The following is a 24,756-nucleotide window of genomic DNA, read 5'->3' on the forward strand; positions in this document are numbered from 1 at the left end:
GTATTTGTCTTTCTCTGTGTGACTTATTTCACTTAGCATAATACCCTCCAAGTCCATCCATGTTTTTGCAAATGGCAAAATTTCATTCTCTTTTATGGCTGAGTAGTATTTCATTATATATATATCTCACATCTTCTCTGCCCATTCATCTGTTAATGGGCATGTAGGTTGCTTCCATATCTTGGCAATTGTAAATAATGCTACTATGAACATTAGGTGTATTTTTCTTGAATTAGTGTTCTGTTTTTTTCAGATATATACCCAAGAGTGGAACTGTTGGGTCATATGGTCTATTTATAGTTTTTTGAGAAACCCTCATACTGTTTTCCACAGTGGTTGCACCAATTTACATTCCCACCAACAGTGTAGAAGGCTTCCCTTTTCTCCACATCCTCACCAACATTTGTTATTTGTAAACTTTTTGATGTTAGCCATTCTGACAGGTGTGAGGTGTTATCTCATTGTGGTTTTGATTTGCATTTTGCTGATGATTAGTGATGTTGAGCATCTTTTCCTGTGCCTGTTGGCCATCTGCATGTCCTCTTTGGAAAAAAATGTCAATTCAGTTCTTCAGCCCATTTTTTAAAATTGGATTTATTTTTTTAATTTGGTTGCATCAGGTCTTAGTTGTGGTAGCTGGGCTCCTTAGTTGCGGCTCATGGGCTCCTTAGTTGCAGCTCACCAGCTCCTTAGTTGTGGCTCACTGGCTCCTTAGTTGTGGCATGTGAACTCTTTGTTGCAGCATGCATGTGGGATCTAGTTCCCAGGCCAGGGATCAAACCCAGGACCCCTGCATTGGGCGTGCAGAGTCTCAACCACTGCATGACCCCACCAGGGAAGTCCGAGTTTTGGAGTTTTATTTTTTTAATGTTGATTCATATGAGCTGTTTATGTACTTTGGATATTAATCCCTTATACAGTTAATATCAATTGCAAATATTTTCTCCCATTCATTTTGGTTGTTTCTTCATTTTGTCAATGGTTTCCTTCTCTGTGCAAAACTTTTAACTTTAATTAGTTCCCATTTGTTTATTTTTGCTTTTATTTCCTTTGCTTTGGCAGACAGATACAAAAAATATATATATTGCTACAATTTATGTCAAAGAGTGTTCTGCCTATGTTTTCCTCAAGGAGTTTTATGGTTTTCTGTCTTACATTTAGATATTTAATCCATTTAGAGTTTATTTTTGTATATGGTATGAGAAAGTGTTCTAACTTCATTTTTTTACATGTAGCTGCCCAGTTTTCCCAGCACAACTTATTGATGAGACTGTCTTTTCTCCATTGTATACTCTTGCCTCCTTTGTCATAAATTAATTGACCATAAGTGTGTGGGTTTATTTCTGGGCTCTGTATTCTGTTCTACTGATCTGTGTATCTTTTTTTTCCCACCAGTATCATACTATATTGATTACTGTAGCTTTGTAATATAGTCTGAAGTCAGGGAGTATGGTTTCTCCAGCTCTGTTCTTCTTTCTCAAGGTTGTTTTGGCTATTCAAGGTCTTTGTGTTTCCGTACAAATTTTTTAAATTATTTGCCCTAGTTTTGTGAAAAAATGTCATTGGTATTTTGATAGGGATTGCATTGAGTCTGTAGATTACCTTGGGTAGTATGGTCATTTTAACAATGCTAATTCTTCCAATTCATGAACACTGTATATCTTTCTGTCTGTTTGTGTCATCTTCAATTTCCTTCATCAGAGACTTGTAGTTTTTTAAGTATAGGTCTTTTACCTCCTTAGGTAGATATATTCCAGGTATTTTATTCTTTTTGATGCAATGGTAAATGGGTTTTGTTTCTAAATTTCTTTTTCTGATAGTTTGTTGTTAGTGTATAGAAATGAAACAGATTTCTGTGTATTTATTTTGTATTCTGCAACTTTACTGAATTCATTGATGAGCTCTAGTAGTTTTCTGGTAGCTTCTTTAGGATTTTCTATGTGTAGTATCATGTCATCCTCAAAAAGTGACAGTTTTACTTCTCCTTTTCCAATTTGGATTCATTTTCTTTTTCTTCTCTGATTGCCATGGCTAGGACTTCCAAAACTATGTTGAATAAAAGTGGAGAGAGTGGACATCCTTGTCTTTTTCCTGATCTTAGAGGAAATGCTTTCAGCTCTTCACCATTGAATATGATGTTAGCTGTGAGTTTGTCATATATGGCTTTTATTATGTTGAGGTAGTTTCCCTCTATGCACACTTTCTGGAGAGTTTTTATCATAAATAGGTGTTGAATTTTGTCAAAAGCTTCTTCTGCATCTATTGAGATGATCATATGTTTTTTATTCTTCAGTTTGTTAATATGGTGTATCACATTGATTGATTTGCATATATTGAAGAATCCTTGCATCCCTGGGATAAATCCCAATTGATCATGGTGTATGATCCTTTTAATGTGTTGCTGGATTCAGTTTGCTAGTATTTTGTTGAGGAGTTTTTCCTCTGTTTTCATCAGCAATATTGGCCTGTAATTTTTGTTTTTTGTCATATCTTTGTCTGGTTTTGGTATCAGGGTGATTCTGGCCTTGTACAATAGAATTAGTTCAGAAGCATTCCTTCCTCTGCAGTTTTTTGGAATAGTTTGAGAAGGATATGTGTTAACTGTTCTCTAAATGTTTGGTAGAATTCACCTGTGAAGCCATCTGGTCCTGGACTTTTGTTTGTTGGGAGTTTTAAAACTGCTGATTCAATTTCAGTACTGGTAATTTGTCTGTTCATATTTTCTATTTCTTCCTGGTTCAATCTTAGGAGATTGTACATTGCTAAGAATTTGTCCATTTCTTCTAGGTTGTCCATTTTATTGGCATCTAGTTGTTCATAGTAGTCTCTTATGTTCCTTTGTATTTCTGTGGTGTCCATTTTAACTTCTCCTTTTTCATTTCTGATTTTACTGATTTGGGCCCTTTCTCTTTTTTTCTTGATGAGTCTGGCTAGAGGTTTATCAATTTTGTTTATCTTTTCAAAGAACCAGAATTTAGTTTCATTGATCTTTTCTATTGTTTACTTAGTCTCTATTTCATCTATTTCTGCTCTGATCTTTATGATTTCTTTCCCTCTAGTAGCTTTTGGCTTGATTATTCTTCTTTCTCTTGTTGATTTAGGTGTAAGATGAGGTTATTTGAGATTTTTCTTGTTTCCCGACATAAGCTTATATTACTAGAAAATTTCCTCTTAGAACAGATTTTGCTGTGACCCATAGATTTTTGGATTGTTCTCTTTTCATTCTCATTTGTCTCCAGGTATTTTCTGATTCCTCTTTGATTTCTTCAGTGATCCATTCATTATTTAGTAACATATTGTTTAGCCTCCAAGTGTTTGTGTTTTTTATAGCTTTTTCCCCTTACAGTTGATTTCTAGTCTCATAGCATTGTGGTAGAAAAAGATGCTTGAAATGATTCTAATTTTGTTAAATTTACCAAAGCTTGTTTTGTTACATAGGTTTATATTATTAAAGAAATTAAATCAGTAATTAATAATCTTCCAAAACAGAAAACATCAGGACAACTTGGGTTTAATGATGAATTCCACCATACATTTAAGGAAGAATATCAATTCTTTACAGTCTCTTTCAGAAGACAGATGCACAGGGAATAGTTATTTACTCATTTTATGAGGCCAGGATTACTATAATGCCAAAACCAGACAAAGATATTTCAATAAAAGAAAACTACAGACTAAAATCTCTTATAAATATAGATGCAAAATTCCTCAACAAAATAAGCAATATAAAAAAGTTATATACAATGACTTAATCAGATTTATCCTAGGTATAGAAGGCTGGTTCAACATTTGAAAATCAGTGAATGCAATTCACCATATCCACAGGCTAAAGAAGAAAAATCATACGATCACATCAATAGATGCAGGTAAAACATCTGACAAAATCCAATACACACTCATGATTAAAAAAAAACACTCTCAATCTAGACACAGATTTTGTACCCTTCATACACAAAAAAACTGAAGATGAATCATAGATCTAAATATAAAATGCAAAACTATAAAAGTCCTAGAAGAAAATTTAGATGACCTTAAGTTTGGTAATGACTTTTAGATACAGCACCAAAGGCATGATCTGTGAAGCAAATCATTGATAAGTTGGACTTCATTAAAATTTAAAACTACTGCTCTGCAAAAAGTACCATCAAGGGAGCAAGAAGACAAGCCAGGAGAAAATATTTGCAAAGATATATCTGATAAAGGACTTTTATCTAAAATATACAAAGAACTCTTGAAACTCAAAGAACAATCAGAAAACAAGTAAGTCTATTAAAAAATAGGCAAAAAAATCTGAGCATACACAACATCGAAGAAGGCAATACATATATGAAAAGATGCTCCACATCTTATGTCATTGTAGAAATGGAAATTAAAGCCACTATCACTACACACCTCTTAGAATGGCCAATTTCCAAAACACTGACAACATCAAATGCTGGTGAGGATGTGGAGCAACAGGAGCTTTCATTTATTGTTGGTGGGAATGCAAAGTTGTACCGCTACTTTGGAAGACATTTTGGCAGCTTCTTACAAAACTAAACATACTCTTACCAGGAGATCCAGAACTCATGCTCCTTGGTGTTTACCCAAATGAGTTGAAAGTGTATGTCCTCACAAAAACCTGCAGCTAAATATTTATAACAGCTTTATTCATAATTGCCAAAATTTGAAAGTAACCAAGATGACCTTCAGTAGGTGAATGGATAAGCTGTAGTGCATTCAGACAATGGAATACTATTCAGCATTAAAAAGAAATGAGCTATCAAACTATGAAAAGACAGAGAAGAACCTTACATGCACATTACTAAGTGAAGGAAGCCAATCTGAAAAGGCTGCATACTATATGATTTCAACCACATGACATTCTGGAAAAGCCAAAACTGTGGAAAGACATTAAAGATCAGTGATTGCTGGGTTAAGAGAGGAGGGAAGGATAAATAGGCTGGGCACAGGGTTTTTGTAGGATATTGAAACTACTCTGTATGATACTGTAGTGGTGGATACATGTCATTACACATTTGTTGGACTATTATACATTATGGACTTTGGGTGATTATTATGTGTCAGTGTAGGTTCATTGACTGTAACAAATGTATCACTCTGGTGCAGAATGTTGAAAATGGGGGAGGCTGTGTGCAGTGTGGCAGTAGGGGTAAGGTGTATATGAGCACTCTGCAATTTATGCTTAAATTTTCTGTGAACCTAAAACTGATCTAAAAGATAAACCCTGTTTAATAACAACAGAAAAGCAACAACTAATGGTGTCTGAGGATGCCTGATTAAAATAGTGACTCACTAGCAACCCCCATAAAAGTTCTTCTAGTATCCACCAAAGCACAGATAAAGGAAGCTTAAGGTCAGAATCTAGGAGGTCTTCTTTAATTATAATATACATGAGACTGGATTGGATCCCAAATGCACCCCCACCCTATTTTTCTAGGCCACAGCAAAAACTACAAATCTCAAGAAGTAGATGGCTTACATGATAGAAAAATTGTTCTGGGCAGAGACAAAGAGGGATAACCGTAAAAGAGGTGCATTCTAGGAATTTTGTAGATAATTTCAAATTTTAGTTCTATGTATTTTGTTAGAAAAGGCTTACCATATAGAAGGTAAAGTTTGTGCAAAAATATACAAGAAGGAGCACAATTTGCCTGATTTTAGATTTCTCTATTCTACTACAAACAGAAACAGTGTTTGTGGAAACTATGAAGATTGACAGATAAATAAAAATAAGAAGTCAAGAATAAGATTATCAGAGTATAAAAGGACTGGTGATGAGCAATAAGAAACAGATAAAATAAAGATAACTTTATTCATTTATTTTTATTGAAGTATAGTTGATTTGTGATAGTTTCTGGTGTACAGAAAAGTGATTCAGTTATACATGTATATTCTTTTTCAGATTCTTTTCCATCATAGTTTATTACAAGATATTGAATATAGTTCCCTGTGCTATACAGTAGGACCTTGTTGTTTATGTATTTTATGTATAGTAGTTTGTATCTCCTGATCTCAAACTCCTAATTTATCCTTCCTCCACTGCTTTCCCCTTTGGTAACCATAAGTTTGTTTTCTATGTCTGTGAGTCTGTTTCTATTTTGTAAATAAGTTCATTTAAGTAAAGGTAACTTTAAATAAATATTGTAAACCTACTGGTAATACTGAATGCAAACATAAACAATTATTTTCTATAATCTCCAGAAGACTCAAATAATTGTTGGTATGAAATAATTTGTTGCAACTTTTGTAAAATAACTTTTGAAATGAAAAAACATTTTTAAAAGAGGAGATGTAAAATATAAATATTAATGTAATAGCAGTATCTGGATGCAAATCTCGAGATTACATTAGCAAATAATAAGTGAAGGAGTGGCTATGGGAAAAAGAGACAGGTAATGTAGGCTAAGCTTTCTGTTTACCTGGAAAGATGAGGTTTCAGTCTAACTTCTAATAAGCTGATTTTTTTTAAACTTAAAAGTAAACACTAGTAAAATTAAAAACTGTATTTACATATGCATGTGCAGAAGATTATGCATATACATAATCTTTCAAAGTATTAGAGAGAAGAAAAGAAAACTTAAGCTTAATTCAAAAGACAGAAGAAAGGAAATAGAAAGGAAGCATTAAAAAAAAGAATAGTGTTACATGAAAGAATTAAGACCAACTGTAGTAGTTATAACAATAAATATAAAAAGTCCCCTAGTAAGAAAAATAATCTCTTTCTTCTCTAATTCATGACATTGCTCCCTTTAGAATAAAGATTAATGCAACATAACCCTTTTAAGATTAAAAATGAAAACTTTACATTCTTCCCAACATGTAAAGTAAGGGGATGGGTAGTCCTATACCCAATTTAAAGACGGAAGAAATAGATGTCTTACTTTAAATAAAGAGCTAGGAATGAAATAGGTTTTCCTGACATTCATTCATTCTTCTGTTCATTTGACAGCTTGGGCATCCTTCCTTTTGTCTCAATAAATGTCACATATTTTCCTATATCCATTTTTATACCATGCAGTTTGTTAAGATACCTGTGACCAACTACATAAGAGTAGTGACTTACCCACATTTCCAGTCAGTAGTATCCTGGTACATGAATCAGTATACAGTGATGTCAGAGAAATGGCAGCATGTTTTGTGAAAGGTAGAATATCTTTCAGTAGTCTTCCCTGTATAAAGTATGATAATAAATTCTATAAAATATCAATATTGGAGTTGAGTTTCTCGATAAATAATTTATCCAAAGAACTATGTCTACTAATTGTAACATGATTCTCTTCTTTGTAATAAAAATAATTTGAAATTATCTATAGGGACTTATTTCTTTGAAATTAAATATTGATAAAAGTGGAGACTATTATCATAATTATAAGCATTTAGACTGATTATTGTAGATCACCTCTATACCTGAGGGTTGTTTTTGCTCACTTCCCATGACCCTTTTCATGCAGTTCCTCAACCCTTTTCCAGTGACATATTCTTTTTTTTTTTTTTTTTGTGGTACGCGGACCTCTCACCGCCGTGGCCTCTCCCGTTGAGGAGCACAGGCTCCGGACGTGCAGGCTCAGCGGCCATGGCTCATGGGCCCAGCAGCTCCACGGCATGTGGGATCCTCCCAGACCAGGGCACGAACCCGTGTCCCCCGCACCGGCAGGCGGACTCTCAACCACTGCGCCACCAGGGAAGCCCCATATTCTCCTTTTAAATAAACATTCTTTTCAGATTTAAGTGTATCTCACTTATTTTAAGCGAGAATATTGTATTCGTCTTTTCAGAAATATCTAATTTTGAATATTGGCGCAAGATAAGGATTGAAATTTGGCAGAGTGTTTTTTGGCATTTAGTATAAGTCATCACTGGGAAGGACTTTCATATACATTTCTCTACTTGGAGATTAAACATCGAAGCTTAGGAAGAAAAAATTTGAATCTGCCGCTTGTTTCCTATGATTTAGTTAGATATAACCTTTTCTCCTTCTATTGCTCTCATACTTTTATTATCTATTTATCGGGGAAGAAAAAAAGCACTGCTCAAATACCAGGATCATCACAGGGAAAATTATTGCTACAATATTTTGTAGCATTTTCAATCCAAGAGTTTCTCATTAATAAGTTAAGAGTCAACTGATCAACTGGGAGGTTTTATCCAACAGACAGCTATGCTGTTCTGTATTGTTGGATCTCACTATCTGCCATACAAAACTTGCTGTTTTCTGGGTTTCCCTCTAGAAAGGAGCCTTACAAGTGGTGCTACCTCCCTTGCCTCTCTAAAAATTTCATTGTCATCATCATCAGTCTACTCAAGATCCTTCCTTCTGTCATTTCTGGACTCCCGATTCAAACCCTGCCCCACTTTCCACCCCCAAATCATTTAAAATCTTTTAGTACATGAAAGTTATTTTTTCACTGTAAAATGTTTAAGGACTCTTAATACTATTGTAATAACTTCTTCCAATAGTTTGGATAACTAAAAGTTTATGTATATTCAACATTTCAGTGTTCTTACATTCTTTAATGATATATTCATCATTTATATTATCTAATGTTATTTAAATATCCAGTGAAATATATGGTGGGTTGTATTCATAGCTCAATGTAAAGAAAGATTTGAAATACAGTCGTTGTCTTAGCAGTGTTGATGATTTGATCTTCTGAGTTACAAAACTGACCTATTATAAACTTTGAGTCGTATTTTCAGTGAGCAGGCTGAAAAACTAGGATATTGACTAGAAGATTGAACAATAATAGAATTAGATGCTATACGGAACCTTAGAAGGCTAAGGTTTATTCAATAATCCTTTTTATCTTTCCTATTCTTTGCTGTTACAGGAAAATAACAGGCCCCATCACCTCCAAGGTCCACAAGCGGAGATGTCCATCCTCATGTGCAGTGACAAGGATAGGTGGTTGAGTATCTGTTAAATTGGTGCTTTCCAGATGTTTTTTGTCCACTGGCTGTCGCTCACCTACCATGACATCTTTTTGCTCACCTGTTGGAAAATTAGTGAGTTACCAGTGTTTGTTATACTTGGAATTTCAAATTTTATAGAATGTAAAAGAGGAGGCAGGTAAGAAAATAGCAACAAAACAAAACAAAACAAAACAAAAAGAACTCCACATTCTTTTATCTAGAATTTTTTTAATCCCAGAGAACTTCAATCAGGCAGAGAACAAAAAACCATTAACAAATGGAATCCTGTATCACTGGAAAAAACTAAAAGGGCTCATTTTGGATTCTACTGAAAAAGGCTTTGCACTGTACATAGCAGCTAAAACTAGATATACATCCAGTATAAGTCTTACACATTACAAAATGGCTTATGAATCTAGTATAAGTTTTAGGGAAATGGGCTGAAGACTAAGAAGCTCAGTAATATTTTGGATTTTTAAAATCTAGAGTTAGTAGTAACTAACTAACTAACTAGTAACTAAAAGGTATCATCCTAATGGAAATTCTGCTTCTTAGACTACGGAATTCTATAGCACCTTAACATTTAGTCACAAAAAGAATATATGTTAATTAGAAGTATTCTATCACCTAAACTCCCTATTGCAAAGGAATTGTTTTATAAGGAAGAGAGGAGATTTCATACCGACCTTTAACCTCACTGTCATGTATGCTCTGTTTGCTTTCCTGAATTTGGGGAGAAAAAGATAATATTTCTATGACATTGGAAGGAAATGAGATATATCGGATGAATAGATTTTTTTCATAGTTAAATTTATATCTCTAAGCATTAGGTTTAAAGTTTGTTTTTTTTTAAGGATTAGGTTTAAAGTTATTTTTTAATTAATTCTTTGAAAAGGTGTATTAAGAGATTTTCATGCTCATAAATAGGGTATTTGTAACACAACCTTTTCCTAGTGGCTCCGGTGTAGCATAATAACGAGAATAGTTAAATACCTAGTTCATGCTGTGTTCTTGGTGTATATGATCTCTAATTCCATTCACAACCATGCCAGTTAGGTTTTATTATTCCCTTGTTATTGATGAAGAAACAGAAACTCAGAGATTAAGTGACATCTCTAACGCTAATCAGATAATAAATGGAGCGCTTGGATTTAAGTGCAAGTCTGTCTGACACACATCTTTACAAGTTTATTTTTTTCCACTAAGCTAGTGCTTTTAAAATAATTTATGCAGTGAAAACTTTCCTTCAGACAAAATCCTAACTAGAAATGAAATGTGTAAAAATATATAAAATTGGAACTGAGAACACAGTTTGAAAACCATGGCATTACATTACATTATGTAATTACATGCTGTCTCTTCCCTCTGTGAAATGTGTGTAATTGTGTAATACTTTTTAGCAAAAGAGATAGTCTAAAATTATTATTTTATGAACTTAAAAGTAGCCTATGTAATTTGTTTTCTTCATGATTATTTGCAGATATAAAAGCCTTGAAAAAATAGGAAAAAAAGATGAAGACAGTTTAGACATTGCTTTTTAGGAGAAACAAAAAAGTTCTTACATACATGCAGGGGAGGGACTTATATGCAACAAATCACTATTTTTGAACCAACATTGGGTATAACAGGAAGATATACTCTCCTTATTTCTTGCTTACCTTACTACTCTGTGGACCCTTGCTAGACTCACATTGGGATGAAGAACATATGGAATCCTGACTTGATCTCCTACAAGGAGAGGGAGGGAAGTCCGAAGAGGAAGAGTTAAGATAATCTATCATACTCAAAGGGTGCTCTCCTCTGTTTTAATTTCAGGTGATTACTCTTGCCATCATCTGTGCATTCTGGTGTGCATACTGTGGATACTGCCTGGGTGTGGGAAATAAAAATCTGCTCTGTCCCACTGTTAAGGCTAGATTTTGTCCCAGAGGCTCTGACACTGAAATGGTGGGGAGTGGGGTGGCAGTGGGGAGGCCTGGAAAACCTGGTAACTTCTGCTCTACAGTTTCCAATTCTGCTAGAATGGGCTGAAAACTGGCTTAGGGTTCTGGTGCAGATATATATAGATGAGGTCCTAAAAATATTCTCAGAATAAGAACATTTCAAGTCAAGGAGTAGGGAAGGTGTTACATTCTGGCTCACTTCTGGATGATGATAGTACAGAAGCCTTTGATTTCTCTCCAGAGATGTGTTTACCATTGCCTATTGTTTACTGAAATCAGAGCTCTCAAGCAAATATAAACAGGAAATTCACCTTTTCTTAAAATTTAAAAAAAAAATCAGGCTTCCCTGGTGGCGCAGTGGTTGAGAGTCCGCCTGCCGATGCAGGTGACGTGGGTTCGTGCCCCGGTCCGAGAAGATCCCACATGCCGCGGAGCGGCTGGGCCCATGGGCCATGAGCCATGGCCACTGAGACTGTGCGTCCGGAGCCTGTACTCCGCAACGGGAAAGGCCGCAACAGTGAGAGGCCCGCGTACCGCAAAAAAAAAAAAAAAAAAAAAAATCCCCTGCTCTCTCAGAAATGAAGATTGCTCAGCTATAGTAGATGTCATATGAAAACTGCTGCCATATGATCTTTCATATTTGCCATATAAATCCTTTTTTCTGCTTTACATAAGTGCTCATAGAGTTGTCTTTTGGCTACAAATATGGTCAAGTGAGCATTTTCCCTCTCTGCTACTGTTGTAAAGGGAGATGTGGTAAGGGAAATTAGATCCCCACACAGCAAATTAAATCTTCCTGGGGACCATCCACTTACAAAAACAATAACAGGGAAGAAAGCTGAAGCCAACTAGTCAGCCCAACTATGTCTTCCATCAACTGTACCTTCCTAAATGCTGGGATGAAGAGAATTCTTTTTATATCATCCACATAAGTCCCAGACAGTATTTCTTGATCAATAAGTATTGAGTTACCTTGCACATTCAGGTTTACGAAAGAGAAACAGTATGTCATTAATTCTAAAGCGTTTAGGATCCAAGTCAGGGTCCACAGTGAAGCAATCTTCAGGTCTGTACCTAGGAATAAGCATACATTTACATGATAAAAATTTACAAATGTGGTAATTTACATTACTATATCATATATCCCATGCAGAACTAATCAACTCCTGAAATGTTCATTGAATATGGAGAGAAAACCCAGAGGTATAGCATTTGAACATACTTTCCTTAATAAGGTTCTGTATAACATGATCTTTTAGTGCTTAGAAGTCTTTTAAGTCAATTAGCTTGTCTATTTTTTCAACCTATAGTTCACAGAGTGAGCTCATATAACTTCCTGGTAGTTTCATACAGTTTAAAGAATAGATTTCTACTCTTTGAATAAGTAGAGTGAGAAATTTGAATAAAATGTAGTTACTACCTTCAAGTAGCTTATAATTAAGTGGAGAAGAAAAGCAGGTAATTTGATGATCACACTATTCTTGCTGCTTGAGTCTCCCATTAGCCCAGATTCCCAAGAACACCTTCCTAGGCCATTTCCTGGGAGCAGAGCGATGGTCTTCCACTGCCTGTCCTGGCACTTCATGGTAGGCTGTTAAGCCACACTTGACATTCCTTATAGCAAATAGACCTTGTAGCAAACTGTTCTTTTTCCTTTAGTGGAAATTGCCTCTGCTAATTTGGACAGATAAGTGATGAAGGACCTCCTGGAGAGTGAACCAAGCTCAAAAGAGGAGCTTGTGAGTTTGATGACTTGTTGAGCTCCAACTTTTTACATATTTCTGCTCTGCAGGTAAACTGAATAGTGAAGTGGACTATTCATTAGCAACAACAATTTCTAGTTTGCATCCAAAAAAAGGCATGGCGCTTTGAACAGAAAGAGAAAGCTTATTTCTCCTGACTGGTGAAGGGATCTTAAAGCAAAGTTTGAGGTAGAAGTAGAGATGGCCCCCACCAGGAATATGGAAACCATGTTCAACTTTAGAGTCTTTAAACTAGGCCTAAATTACCTTGGACAGTTCTGTGTTAAATTATATGCTATGTGAAATACTCCAGTGATTCTAAATCAATCGTTTTTGTATAATCATCTTGTTATAGGAAGAGGACACTGTGTATGACCCATTACCGTCAGTTATTTTTCTTTGACTGGGTATTGGATTTGCATGCATCCCTTGGTAAAATGCGTAGCACTTCAACAAGGAAGATCTTCACCTTTGAATTGGGAATATTCTCAGGGGAGCTGCCCTCTCTTTTAAGCTGTGGCAGTAGGACTATTTTCTCTGCCTTTTTAGTCTATATGTTTTCCCTAAGTAGTGAGTCATACACAAGCTGACACAATGTGAGAACTGAATTAATAAGAAGGTGAGGACTTGTGCAGTGTATATTGATATAGGAATAAAATGACAAGTATACAGTCTGTGAGAAAAGCCTAAGGGCAAGGGTTGAAGGGAAGGAACTGAAGGATGACAGGAATTCTAGCGGCAGGGCCTAGTAGAACCTGAGGTGAGGTACAGAGGAGGGGTCTTCTGAAACAGATACTTCAGCTAAAGGTTCAAAGGAAAATATACCCAGAATCAAAAAGGAAAGGACTATTTCCTCCCAAAACTTGGTTGAAAATGAAAACTCTGACATAGACTGGAAAGGGTCATGGAGTCCAGGTAGATGTATGCAAGGTACTATAGCTAGACAGGCAGAGATTTCTTTTGCTTTTTTTTCTTCTTTTCCCTTGTTCTCTTTGACTCTCTTCTCTCCTCCTTTTATACCTCTTTCCTTCCCCCAAATGCTTAGATAGAATTGATTTTCTTTTTAATTCATTGTTAAAGTTCTTGGCTAACTTGTACCTCAAAGTACAATTTTACAAACTCTCTTGACATAAGGTGTTCATACATGGCCCTTGCTTAGAGCCCAATTACACAGCTGGGGAAAGCTTATTATTTATAATCCATCCATAACAAATAATACAATGTTACATTATTTTCTTTATAACCAATGGTAAGGACATTTAGAAATGGATTGCAAGGGGAGGGTAAAGTTTGTGGAACAGAGCAAATCTAATTGGTTGAGATGTAGAATTACATATGTCATGCCCTTGTTAATATTGACCTGTAGTAATGTGTTGGGGTGGTGAATAAGAAGGAAAACCCCTCTTGAATACTTCTCACCATTTGACTTTGGTGACTGAGTAGATAGTGGTGTCAATGGGAATACAGGAAAAGATGTTTTGGGGGAGGGTAGGTTGGGAAGAAGATTTGGGTATGTGGGACTTTAAGGGTCTTGTTGGCAATCCAGATGTTGTAATTGCCAGTAGGCAATTGGATATGTGTGCTTGAAGCTATGAGATTATTATTTAAAATTATTATGTATTTAAGTATTTGTTAAGGTTATGAATTTGGACAAGATTTTACATGGAAAGCATGTACATACTCTAGTACATACTCAAGAAGAGTAAATGTAAAAGCACTTGGGAATACATATACTTAAGATTCACTTTATTCATATCATTCTGGGATTTAGACACTTAAAACATAGTCTCCTCGTGAGCATAACCTCCAGGAAAGCCTCCTTGAAAGAGTTATCATCCCTTTTATTTATTGCTTTATTTTTTTAAGTATTTATATTTTTAAGTATTGAATGTTACTCTGGCTTTTCTGCAGCTCAACTTTTTATGGAAATGATTATATTATTTAAGGAAACAATGCAACTCACACTTCTTTGACAGTAGATGTTCCAAAATTCCATAAGATGATCACACCATTTAAGGTTCCGGCAGCTATCAAATTATATCCTTCTACTTGTAATAGATCAATGCAGTTCACTTCTATACTGATGGCAGGATTCTGAAGAAGGAAGGAAACAGACTCAATGACCATAATGAAAACAGTATCTAAGCACAGTACAAACACAATGTGCACACTTTATTATTCTGTCATTAACTTAAAACAAAAAATATATATATTTAAATTCTAAAGCATGAAAGTTAGTAAAAGCTAAATTCTTTTGGCATAAAATATTTTAATTTGTAGAATTTATTAAAACAACAAAAATATAGTCTCCTTCTCTACTGTCTTCTTCCTTCAGCGGTAACTACCAACCATTAAATTACCTTCCCAGCTTTCTCTCCTTTTCAAACTTCTTGAAAGAATATTCTATATTAGCTGTTTTAACTTACCTTCCTTTCACCCATTGTCTGACTTCTGCTCCATGCCACTCTATGAAAGCTTTTTCTAATTACCACTAAAGACTTTCTACTGCCAGTGCTATTTGATGCTTTTCAATTGTCTTGCCTCAAGTACTTTTTTGGTACCTACTATGTTAGGTTCTTGGAATATACAGCCAAACAGAATGTCAGTGACCTGGCAAAACTTATAATACAATTCAAGAATTCAGATAAAGTGTTGATTACTGTACAGTTTTTTTTGGAGAGTTATGTTTTATTTGACAGACATACTGAGGACTTCAAGCCCAGGAGGCAGCATCTCAAGTAACCCTGAGAAAACTGCTCCAAGGAAGTGAGGGGAGAGCTAGGATATATAGGAGTTTTCCAACAAAGAGCAACAAAAGATTACTGTTAATAGAAGAAAACCTAGATATCTCAATTTAAAGAATTTAGTGCTTTTCTATATGTGGGAAGATGCAAGAGTCTGGACTCACTGAGATCATTCCTTTGATATACACCTCAGCTACCTGGGGCCAGTATCCAGTGTTTTTACATCCTGAGTTTCCTCAGGGCTCAACTTCAGGAGTGGCTGTAGTCTGATGCCTGCTAGATGGCAAGTATTCTTTGTTCCCTTCCTGAGTTCCCTCAGGACTAACCAGCTCACCATCAGAGATGACTGCAATTATTGATGACTGTGATATATTTTTTACTGATATGGCAGGACATATTTGATTTCTTAGTTCCTCCTCTTGGTCTGAAATTTGAGCGATACTTGGGAGACATTTCATGACCAATTTTTGTCCCACAGTGCTCAGAGTTTCTTCCCAGATCAGGCAAAAATTTTTGTTGATATGTCACTCCAGGTGCTAATTTCTGGATTAGGCCCTGTTGATAATTACAGATTCTCTGGATCCTCTGTCTTACTAGTCTATTATGATTCATGAAATGTTTTACCTTTTTGCTTCTTCCTATACCTAGAATCACACTATTACTAGGTCCATCCACATCTCTACAAATGACCCAATTTCATTTCTTTTTATGGCTGAGTAATATTTCATTGTGTATATGTACCACATCTTCCTTATCCATTCATCTGTCATTGGGCATTTAGGTTGCTTCCATGACCTGGCTATTGTAAATAGTGCTGCAATGAACATTGGGGTACATGTTTCTTTCTGAATTATGGTTTTCTCTGGGTATATGCCCAGGAGTTGGATTGATGGTCATATGGTAATTCTATTTTTAGCTTTTTAAAGAACCTCCATACTGTTCTCCATAGGAGCTGTATCAATTTACATTCCCACCAACAGTGCAAGAGGGTTCCCTTTTCTCCACACCCTCTCCAGCATTTGCTGTTTGTAGATTTTCTGATGATGGCCATTCTGACCAGTGTGAGGTGATACCTCATTGTAGTTTTGATTTGCATTTCTCTAACAATTACAATTACTTTATGAGTCGTAAATGTGATCTATGTCCTCAAGATGTTTAGCTAACATCATCAATTTGTTGGAGGCCTGGTGACAGCAAGAGACAACAACCTTATAAAATAGACAGGATATAAGTAATACAGCTAGTAACATTGATAAAATCAATAGTGCAACAGGGAGACACAAAGCATAAACAACTTGGAAACAAAGAACAAATTAAAACAAATATTATAATCCAGTTGCAATAAACCATCAAGTTCACAAGAGAGCCACCTGGAGAAGCCAAATTCTGGATTAATCAGGTAGAGAGAAAAAGTTAAATGTTTCATCTTTTTTTACAAAGGTATACTTTATCAACTTGTTGTAGGACATAGCATAAGAAGAAAGATATTTTTGGAAAACAAAGATTAAAGCTAGTATATTTTACAAAAAGTCATAATGTTATAAACCATAATTTTTAGTTCATTTGGTCCCGTGAAATTAATTTCTGTTGATCTGGATGAAGTCATCAGATTTTCCATTAGAGTTTTGTCATTTGTTCCTCAGTTCAGTGGTGTTATCTAAAGGCTATCAGAGACTTATATTTGTTTAAAACAAGTCCATTTTATGAGTCTTCTTGAAGATCCTCATTTTTGTAAAAGCATCAGAGTAAAATAATGATTGTCTATAAAAGACAAAACTTAAAATAGCATGGTTAAAGATTTGAATACAATGCAATTGGCAAGAAACTTGGATATTTCTGTGACATATAACATTTTAAGATAATCACTAGAATTATGACTGATAACATATCAGAGCATATCAGATTTTAGGAATTTAATATAAATTTTGGAATATGTGTATTTATGACATTTATCCATACATTATAAGCTAAGGTTCATCTCCAATCACTTGGCAATGTTCTTTAAGTAATTTAACATACCAAATAAACTTAATTAGTTTAATATTTCTCTCAGAGATATCTCAGGGTTCCTTCAAAGCCCTTCGAAGCAACCCAGGGTCAGCTGGAGGCTAAAAGAACTTTAGTTAGAGTTTGATATTTAGGAAGTTTGTTAAAAATATAAAAAAGGTTTTAAAATGCAACAGGATCATAGGTCACTGCAAAACAATACTTATTCATTTAACCAAAGTCACAAAAATTTTAAAAACAAAACAAAACAAATACAGATCACTTAAGGGCACAGAAACTCACACAATCTGTTATCAAAAAGGAGCACTCTAAGAAACTTTTTTCAAATTCCAGTCTTGTACTAGCTTACTTAACAACAAAATCCATTAACTTAATTAACTTCAGTCTAAAATTAGTTAATCCTGAACATGCATAAAACTTCAGAGTTCCTTTCCATAATCTCTCATCACTTTCTGTATCCATATTTGTTCATCCTTTATCTTTCCATCCAAAAACAACTAGCTCTAAGACATACTTTCCCCCAGTAAAATGTAATTCCATTCCTCATAACTTCTTTACTGAAAACACACATTCTACTTTCCCACAGTATACTTAAAATATTCACTTTAATTACATGTTTAAATGAGAATCCTCAACTCTTAAAAACCTTAATTTCTAGTGAAAACTAAGAGGTAAGCAATTATGAACTGTATTTTACGTTAGCATTCTGTAGATTGGTAAACATAATACCAGTGATAATTTCTTAAAAAACATTTGTTTTCTTATAGAGAACATCTCAGGGTGGCACCAAACATATTTATTTATAGTCCTAAATACCTTTAGTTTCTCTGTTTAGTAATTTATGTCTCAGTATCTTATGTTATTTGGGAATCACCTAGCTATTTAATAAACTTCCATCATTTAAATTAAGCAACACTAGAACTTTGTTACCAAATATCTGGAGAGATCACTTTAAGTAGACATTTCTAAAATATTATTATTTTTAAAGTTAACCAAAAAGCTTTTTATCTCAGTTAAATTTACTACGAAGTTTCATCATATCAAGTTATTTTTCTTGTAATAGATATAATAAGGTCTTATATGACTTCTATTAAACCTAGGCACAATAAAATATTATACTTAATGTTGATGGCTCTAAAGACATGTCTATTAGATCAACAGATTTTAACTTTAATACCAGGTATCAACCTAATATTGAATATTTCCCAGTTCACATGAACCTGAAAGTCGTTTTAGCCAGTTTCTTTCCTATTTAATTTGTATGTGCTTAGTTTAAAATTGAGCTCTTTATAAATTCAATTCTGAAAATACCTTCCAGAGGTAGAGCTATCTCATATGTATAGTGTGTACACAGATATAGAAACAGGCAAAGCTAGAGATCTCATGGCTTCACTAAAAAATAAATAAATAAAAAACCAGTAATGAATCAGGTATTACAATATAAACTTACTAATTTACAAAGAACAGTTGGAAGACATTAAAGTTGTTTGCTCAGATGACTAAGGCTTTACTATTTGTAAAGTTTGGTTTGAATTTTAAAACTGTCACTTTGTCATTTTTTTCCCCTTGGTGTCAGGTTCTGCCTGATTGAGCTAATTAGGCTCAGTCTCAGCTCCTTGTGACTTGAATTTACATTCTGGTTTGTAAAGATTTGCAAGAGAAAGACAGTTGCTTTTAATTCCCCAAAGAACAGGTCTGTCACCTAATGGATACTAAAAGATTGACTTGCCCAGCTATATTTTATATCAGTGAGAAGATTTCTAACTAAACTGAAATTTATGAGCTCTATGTTCCAGAACATTAGAGTTTAGTTTATCATACATTCAAAAGCTTGTATAAGGCATTCAGCAAAGACCTTCTTTCTGAGTTTACAAGTTAAACCCAGAGCAAAATCACTATTTTTATTTTTATTAGCCCTTGAATGTTAGTTTCCAGGTTTTACTTTTTGTATGGCTCAGGTACCCCTATCGGTTTCCTTTAATATGTTCAATTAATATTTCCTGAGGGGCAGATCTATATGCCTTGTCTTATAATACTGATAGGGACAGAGTAAAGGGACAAACTAGATGATTAAATAGTTAATCCCACTAGGGGATTGTAAGTAAAGAAAAAATATGGGAGACCCCTGTAAGTTGATGATCACTCAAGAAAGTAGGTTTGCTTAACCACAAAACCAATCAGGCTTGCTTAGCAACAAAACCATGCAGCAGAAGCATGAGACATGCCCCAAAACAATAAAACAATTGTGGCATGAGACCCACATCTTGCCCAGCAAGCTCAGTAAGTTATAATCCTTGGGACATGTTCTCTACACACATGCAAAACAATAATTTATGGAAAGGTGACATTTCAAAGTGAAAGACCCTCATTGTACTGAGACATGGAATAATTTTTCCATAGTGCCATGACAGTCCCAGCTTGACCATATAGGGACAAGAAAACTCCCCTGCCCAACCTGGAGGAGGAGCTGATGATGGAAGCTTGATGTCTACTCAAGAATGAGGAATAAGTTGGTCTTTTCCCCCTCGCCATTTTTCCTTTTATTATAAAACTGTAGCCCACTATGTTCTCGGGGCAGCACCCTCTCACCCACCCACTTGTAAGCCTCACAAGCTTCCTATGCTAATAAATCACTTCTTATCTATCACTTTGCCTCTCACTGAATTCTTTCTGCACTGAGTCATAAAGACCTGGAGCTCTTCAGAGCCCCCTGAAACACAACCTAGTGATTCAATACCACACAGAGGAAGAATTCCCCAGTGAAACATGCCTATCCTGCAATATAATTAAACAAAGAGACATAACCATCTTATATAAAGCCCATTTAAATATATCAATTTTATACACTTTCATCTCAATTATGTCACTTTTTATACCTTTAGTTTTCATTAGGATCCAATCAACAAACTTTGATCTTACAGGAGGCGTTCTAGAAGTTTTTCTTTCTTTTTATTCCCTGCCCATTTAATCTATTTTTATATAAAATTCTCTGGGATCCCCAGAGAGGGTTGAGCCAAGGAACTCAGGTGCTTTGGCCCAACTGTTGCCCCAAATACTTGCTGGTCAGATATCTCAGTGTAAATTTTTTTCAGCTCTTAATATATGTATATTTTAAACTGGGGTAAGTAGACTTGTTGGCTTTTAATGTTGAGGACCTGTAGGGAGTCCTTTTTGGCCCATTTAACCTTAGGTAATCACATAAATATTCATTTTATTTATCCCATTTTAAATAACTCTCTAAAGATTTCTTTATTCATTTGAGATGTCTTTTTAAAAATTTCTACCTTGCTGGAAAAAGTATCTAGACTTTCTTACATGTTCTTTTCCTGTTAACATTAATTTATTCCAATGTTTTTATTAACATCTGTAAGAGCTCTTGAGGGGAAGCAAAGACCACAAATAAAGCTTCCCAAATCTGTTTTTCTTTGTTTGATTCAAGCTAAGGAAGTTCTTAGGTTGACCATTAGATATATTTCTTTTTTCCACTTTAATTTGATTTTTGTTTTTATAGGTACCAATAAAACAGCTGTTTATAATGAGAGCACTCTAGAAAATCCACCAATTTAGAAGTTTCTTCAATTTAAAGGATCCGTCATTTGGCCATTAATGAAATATTTTAATAGTGATTCAAACCAATAAGATGCAAGAGGCTTCCCTATAAGAGAGTGGAGAAAGATGTCACCTAAGTAAGATCCAGAAAGTTTACTCTCAAAAATAGTATGGCAGAGGTCAGGTTTTCAAACACACACACACACACACACACACACACACACACAATGCTCTAGAAAGATCAGCTAGAACATTTACATCTCCAAGATACAGAAAGAGAAATGCAAGTTCCCTCTAGAAAGCCTTTGTTTAAAGTCAGAACTCTGAAAAGATAATTTTATCAAGCCAGCTTTTTAAACTTAACTTCATATGCCATAAAAGAGCCCCCTTATTTTTAGAGTAAGATTTCCTTTAATTCCCAATTAAGTAAGTACTTGTAAGTTTTGTACATACGTAAACCTGGCTGGGGGTATTAGTTGGAGGCTGGCAATCTGTCGTCCTTTTTCTTTTGTTCTGAAAGCTTTATTTCCCATTCTGAGGTGAATTTGTTGAAATAAAAATTGCTAGTGATGATCATGTGCAATGTGATGATTGTGATGATCATGTGGTGGGCCAATTGCTGCTTGAGATCTTAACTCCTATAGGCTTTTGCCCCAGAGTTGTTTCAGCCCCCTCTTACATTTCTCAGGTTCTCCTGGTGGCATATAAGACCACCATGGGTGCTCAGATCATGGGATGGCCAGTTCTTATTCACATCCCGGGTTGAGCAGGTTGTTAATTAAATTAATGGGTTTCCCTATAGGACAGCTGCATGGTCTTGCCTCCACCATTCCTGCAAGTTTCTCACTCACCTGAGAAAGCTGTTGCCGGCCAGGAGAAGACAGTCTGTTCTTCAGAGTTCAGAAGCTCTTATAAGATTTATGTTTTATTTCAACAAACTCTATTAAGGTAGCCAATTCAAGGAAAAATGACAGGTCAGTCTTCCCCCTAATTACTCAGTCCAGTCCAACCTTACTCGGTGTTTAACTGAGCAACGTCTTTCCAGTCTTTAAACTGACGATAAACCACTCAGTGTCTAAACTGAGCAAAAATCTTCCCAGTGCCTTTTACACTGAGGGTAACCCAGGTACCTCTTCTTGAAACTGAGTTTCAAGGGTAACCTACTCCTCCAGAGATGAGTTTAACACCACCGAATAAAACTTAGGATCATCAACCAATAACGGGAGAGCCTAGAACCAGGAGATGCTCATCCGAATTCATCTGGACTCCCCGAGGATGCGAATAGGCATGAGGTCTCTGCTGGTACCAAGGCTCCAGATCCTCGTACAGTTCAGGTGAAGGAAAGAAATCAGCTCTGGGTTCCTTATCCATAGTCACCATAAATGTCGACTAAAAGAATATAGACACAATCTAAAAGTTGAGAGTTATGTTTTATTTGGTGGACATACTGAGGACTTCAAGCCTGGGAGGCAGCATCTCAAGTAATCCTGAAAAATCTGCTCCTGATTACTGTACAATTTGAAAGTGCTATATCAGCGATATAGGCAAGACTTGGGAACATCTAAATAAGATTAGAGGTCTATTCTTACCATTGTCAATTGCTCTCTCTTTCCTGAAACTTCTTACTCTCTTGACATGCTCGGCCCTGGACTTTCTTGGTTTTGCTTGTGTCTATATAATCCTTCATTTTCTGTTTCTAACTCAGTACCTTCTTACTCTACCACCATCTTAAATATTTATATCCTTAGGGTTTACCTCCAGCCCATTTTCTTTTTCTTTTTTTTTCTAACTCTCTCTGGGCAATCTCATCCTCTTATGTTTTATTTATTTTTTTAATTAATTTATTTATTTTGTTGCGATACGTGGGCCTCTCACTGTTGCGGCCTCTCCCGTTGCGGAGCACAGGCTCCGGATGCAGCAGGCTCAGCAGCCATGGCTCACGGGCCCAGCCGCTCCGCGGCATGTGGAATCTTCCCGGACCGGGGCACGAACCCGCGTCCCCTGCATCGGCAGGCGGACTCTCAACCACTGCGCCACCAGGGGAGCCCTCCTCTTATGTTTTAATAATCATCCTCTTACGTTAATGACCTAATAATCTAGTCCAGTCCTCTCCCACAAGCTTCAGGCTTATATATCTAATTACTTAGAAATTTTACAAGTATCTCAAAGTTAATATGTCTAACTTATCACCTTCTTTAAGCATGTTCCTTCATTCTATTCTATATCTTATTGGGTAGCACCACTTCCTAATTCATCATGCAAGTTAGAAATCTTGGAGCTGTATTGATTCCTTTTTTTCTCTCAGGACCTTCTCCTGACTGCATGGTATCCATCACTAACTAATCAATTGCAAGTTCTGCTACTTTTATCACCTAAATATTTTTGGAAACCTCTCCTTCTACCATCCCCACTATCATGGTCTTATATCTTTTAACTAAAATGGTACCTTATTACCTGAATCTTCTGCCTTTAGTCTTGTCCATTTGAATCTGCCATTAAAGCAGCATCAAATCTGCTACCACAACACAAATCTGATCATGACTTTTCTCATTTAAAGCCTTTCAATTGTTTTCCATTTCTTATAGGATATTCAATCTCCTTAATAACACTGAGAATGATCCAGGCTCTACCTCTCTGTCTGTCTCCATCTTCTACCACTTATTTCAGGCACACTGAAATACTTGTAGTTATCCCTAGAAAACCATGCAATTTCTTACCTCTGTGATTTTTTAAATTTATATTTTTATTGAAGTATAGTTGAATTACAATGTTGTGTTAATTACTGCTGTACAGCAAAGGGACTGTACACTTTAGGGTCTTTGCTGCTTACTGATTTTCTTTCTGGAAGATCTGTCCATTGAAGTCAGCATTAAAGTCAACTACTATTATTGTATTCCTGTCAATTTCTCCCTTTATCTCTGTTAGTATTTGTTTTATGTATTTAGGTGCTCCTATACTGGGTGCATATATATTGAGTGTGATATCCTCTTCTTGCATTGATCTTTCTTTGTCTTTCTTTAGGGCTTTTTTAAAAAAATGAAGTATAGTTGATTTACAATGTTGTATTAGTTTCTGGTGTACAGCAAAGTGATATATATATATATATATTCTTTTTCATATTCTTTTCCATTCTTTTTCATATTCTTTTCCATTATGGTTTATCACAGGATATTGAGTATAGTTCCCTGTGCTATACAGTAGGACCTTGTTTTTTATACATTCTATATATAATATAGAATGCATCTGCTAATCCCAAACTCCCACCCAACCCTCTCCCACTCCCCTTTCCCTTGGCAACCACCAGTCTAGTTTCTATGCCCCTGATTATGTTTCTGTTTCATACAAAGTTTCATTTGTGTCATTATAGATTCCACATATAAGTGATGTCATATGGTATTTGTCTTTTTCTGACTTACTTCACTTAGTATGATAATCTCTAGTTGCATCTATGTTGCTGCAAAAGGCATTACTTCATTCTTTTTAATGGCTGAGTAATATTCCATTGTATATATGTACCACATCTTCTTTATCCATTCATCTGTCAATGGACATTTAGGTTGTTTCCATGTCTTGGCTCTTGTAAACAGTGCTGCAATGAACATTGGAGTGCATGTATCTTTTTGAATTATAGTTTTGTCTGGATATATGCCCAAGACTGGGTTTGCTGGATCATATGGTAATTCTATTCTCAGTTTTCTGAGGAAACTCCATACTGTTTTCCACAGTGGCTGTACCAACTTACATTCCCACCAACATTGTAGGAGGGTTCCCTTTTCTCCACACCCTCTCCAGCATTTGTTTTTTGTGGATTTTTTAATGATGGCCATTCTGACTGGCATGAGGTGGTACCTCATTGTA

The 24,756-nt window shown here is 35.4% G+C and overlaps 1 protein-coding gene across 1 annotated transcript in view; it reads right to left on the reverse strand.

The window, feature by feature from the left end:
• Positions 1-24,756, reverse strand: part of WDR64 (WD repeat domain 64) — a gene marked incomplete at its 5' end in the record, with an annotated part of 149,491 nt that overhangs the window by 33,179 nt on the left and 91,556 nt on the right. The window contains 6 exons of the mRNA XM_079916450.1: positions 7,067-7,172; positions 8,853-8,992; positions 9,600-9,636; positions 10,572-10,641; positions 11,829-11,930; positions 14,562-14,692. Of these exons, the coding sequence (XP_079772576.1) occupies positions 7,067-7,172; positions 8,853-8,992; positions 9,600-9,636; positions 10,572-10,641; positions 11,829-11,930; positions 14,562-14,692 (586 nt within the window). The remainder of the gene's footprint in view (positions 1-7,066; positions 7,173-8,852; positions 8,993-9,599; positions 9,637-10,571; positions 10,642-11,828; positions 11,931-14,561; positions 14,693-24,756) is intronic.

Source organism: Stenella coeruleoalba, assembly GCF_951394435.1.
Source record: "Stenella coeruleoalba genome assembly, chromosome: 1".
NCBI classification, from domain to species: Eukaryota; Metazoa; Chordata; class Mammalia; order Artiodactyla; family Delphinidae; genus Stenella; species Stenella coeruleoalba.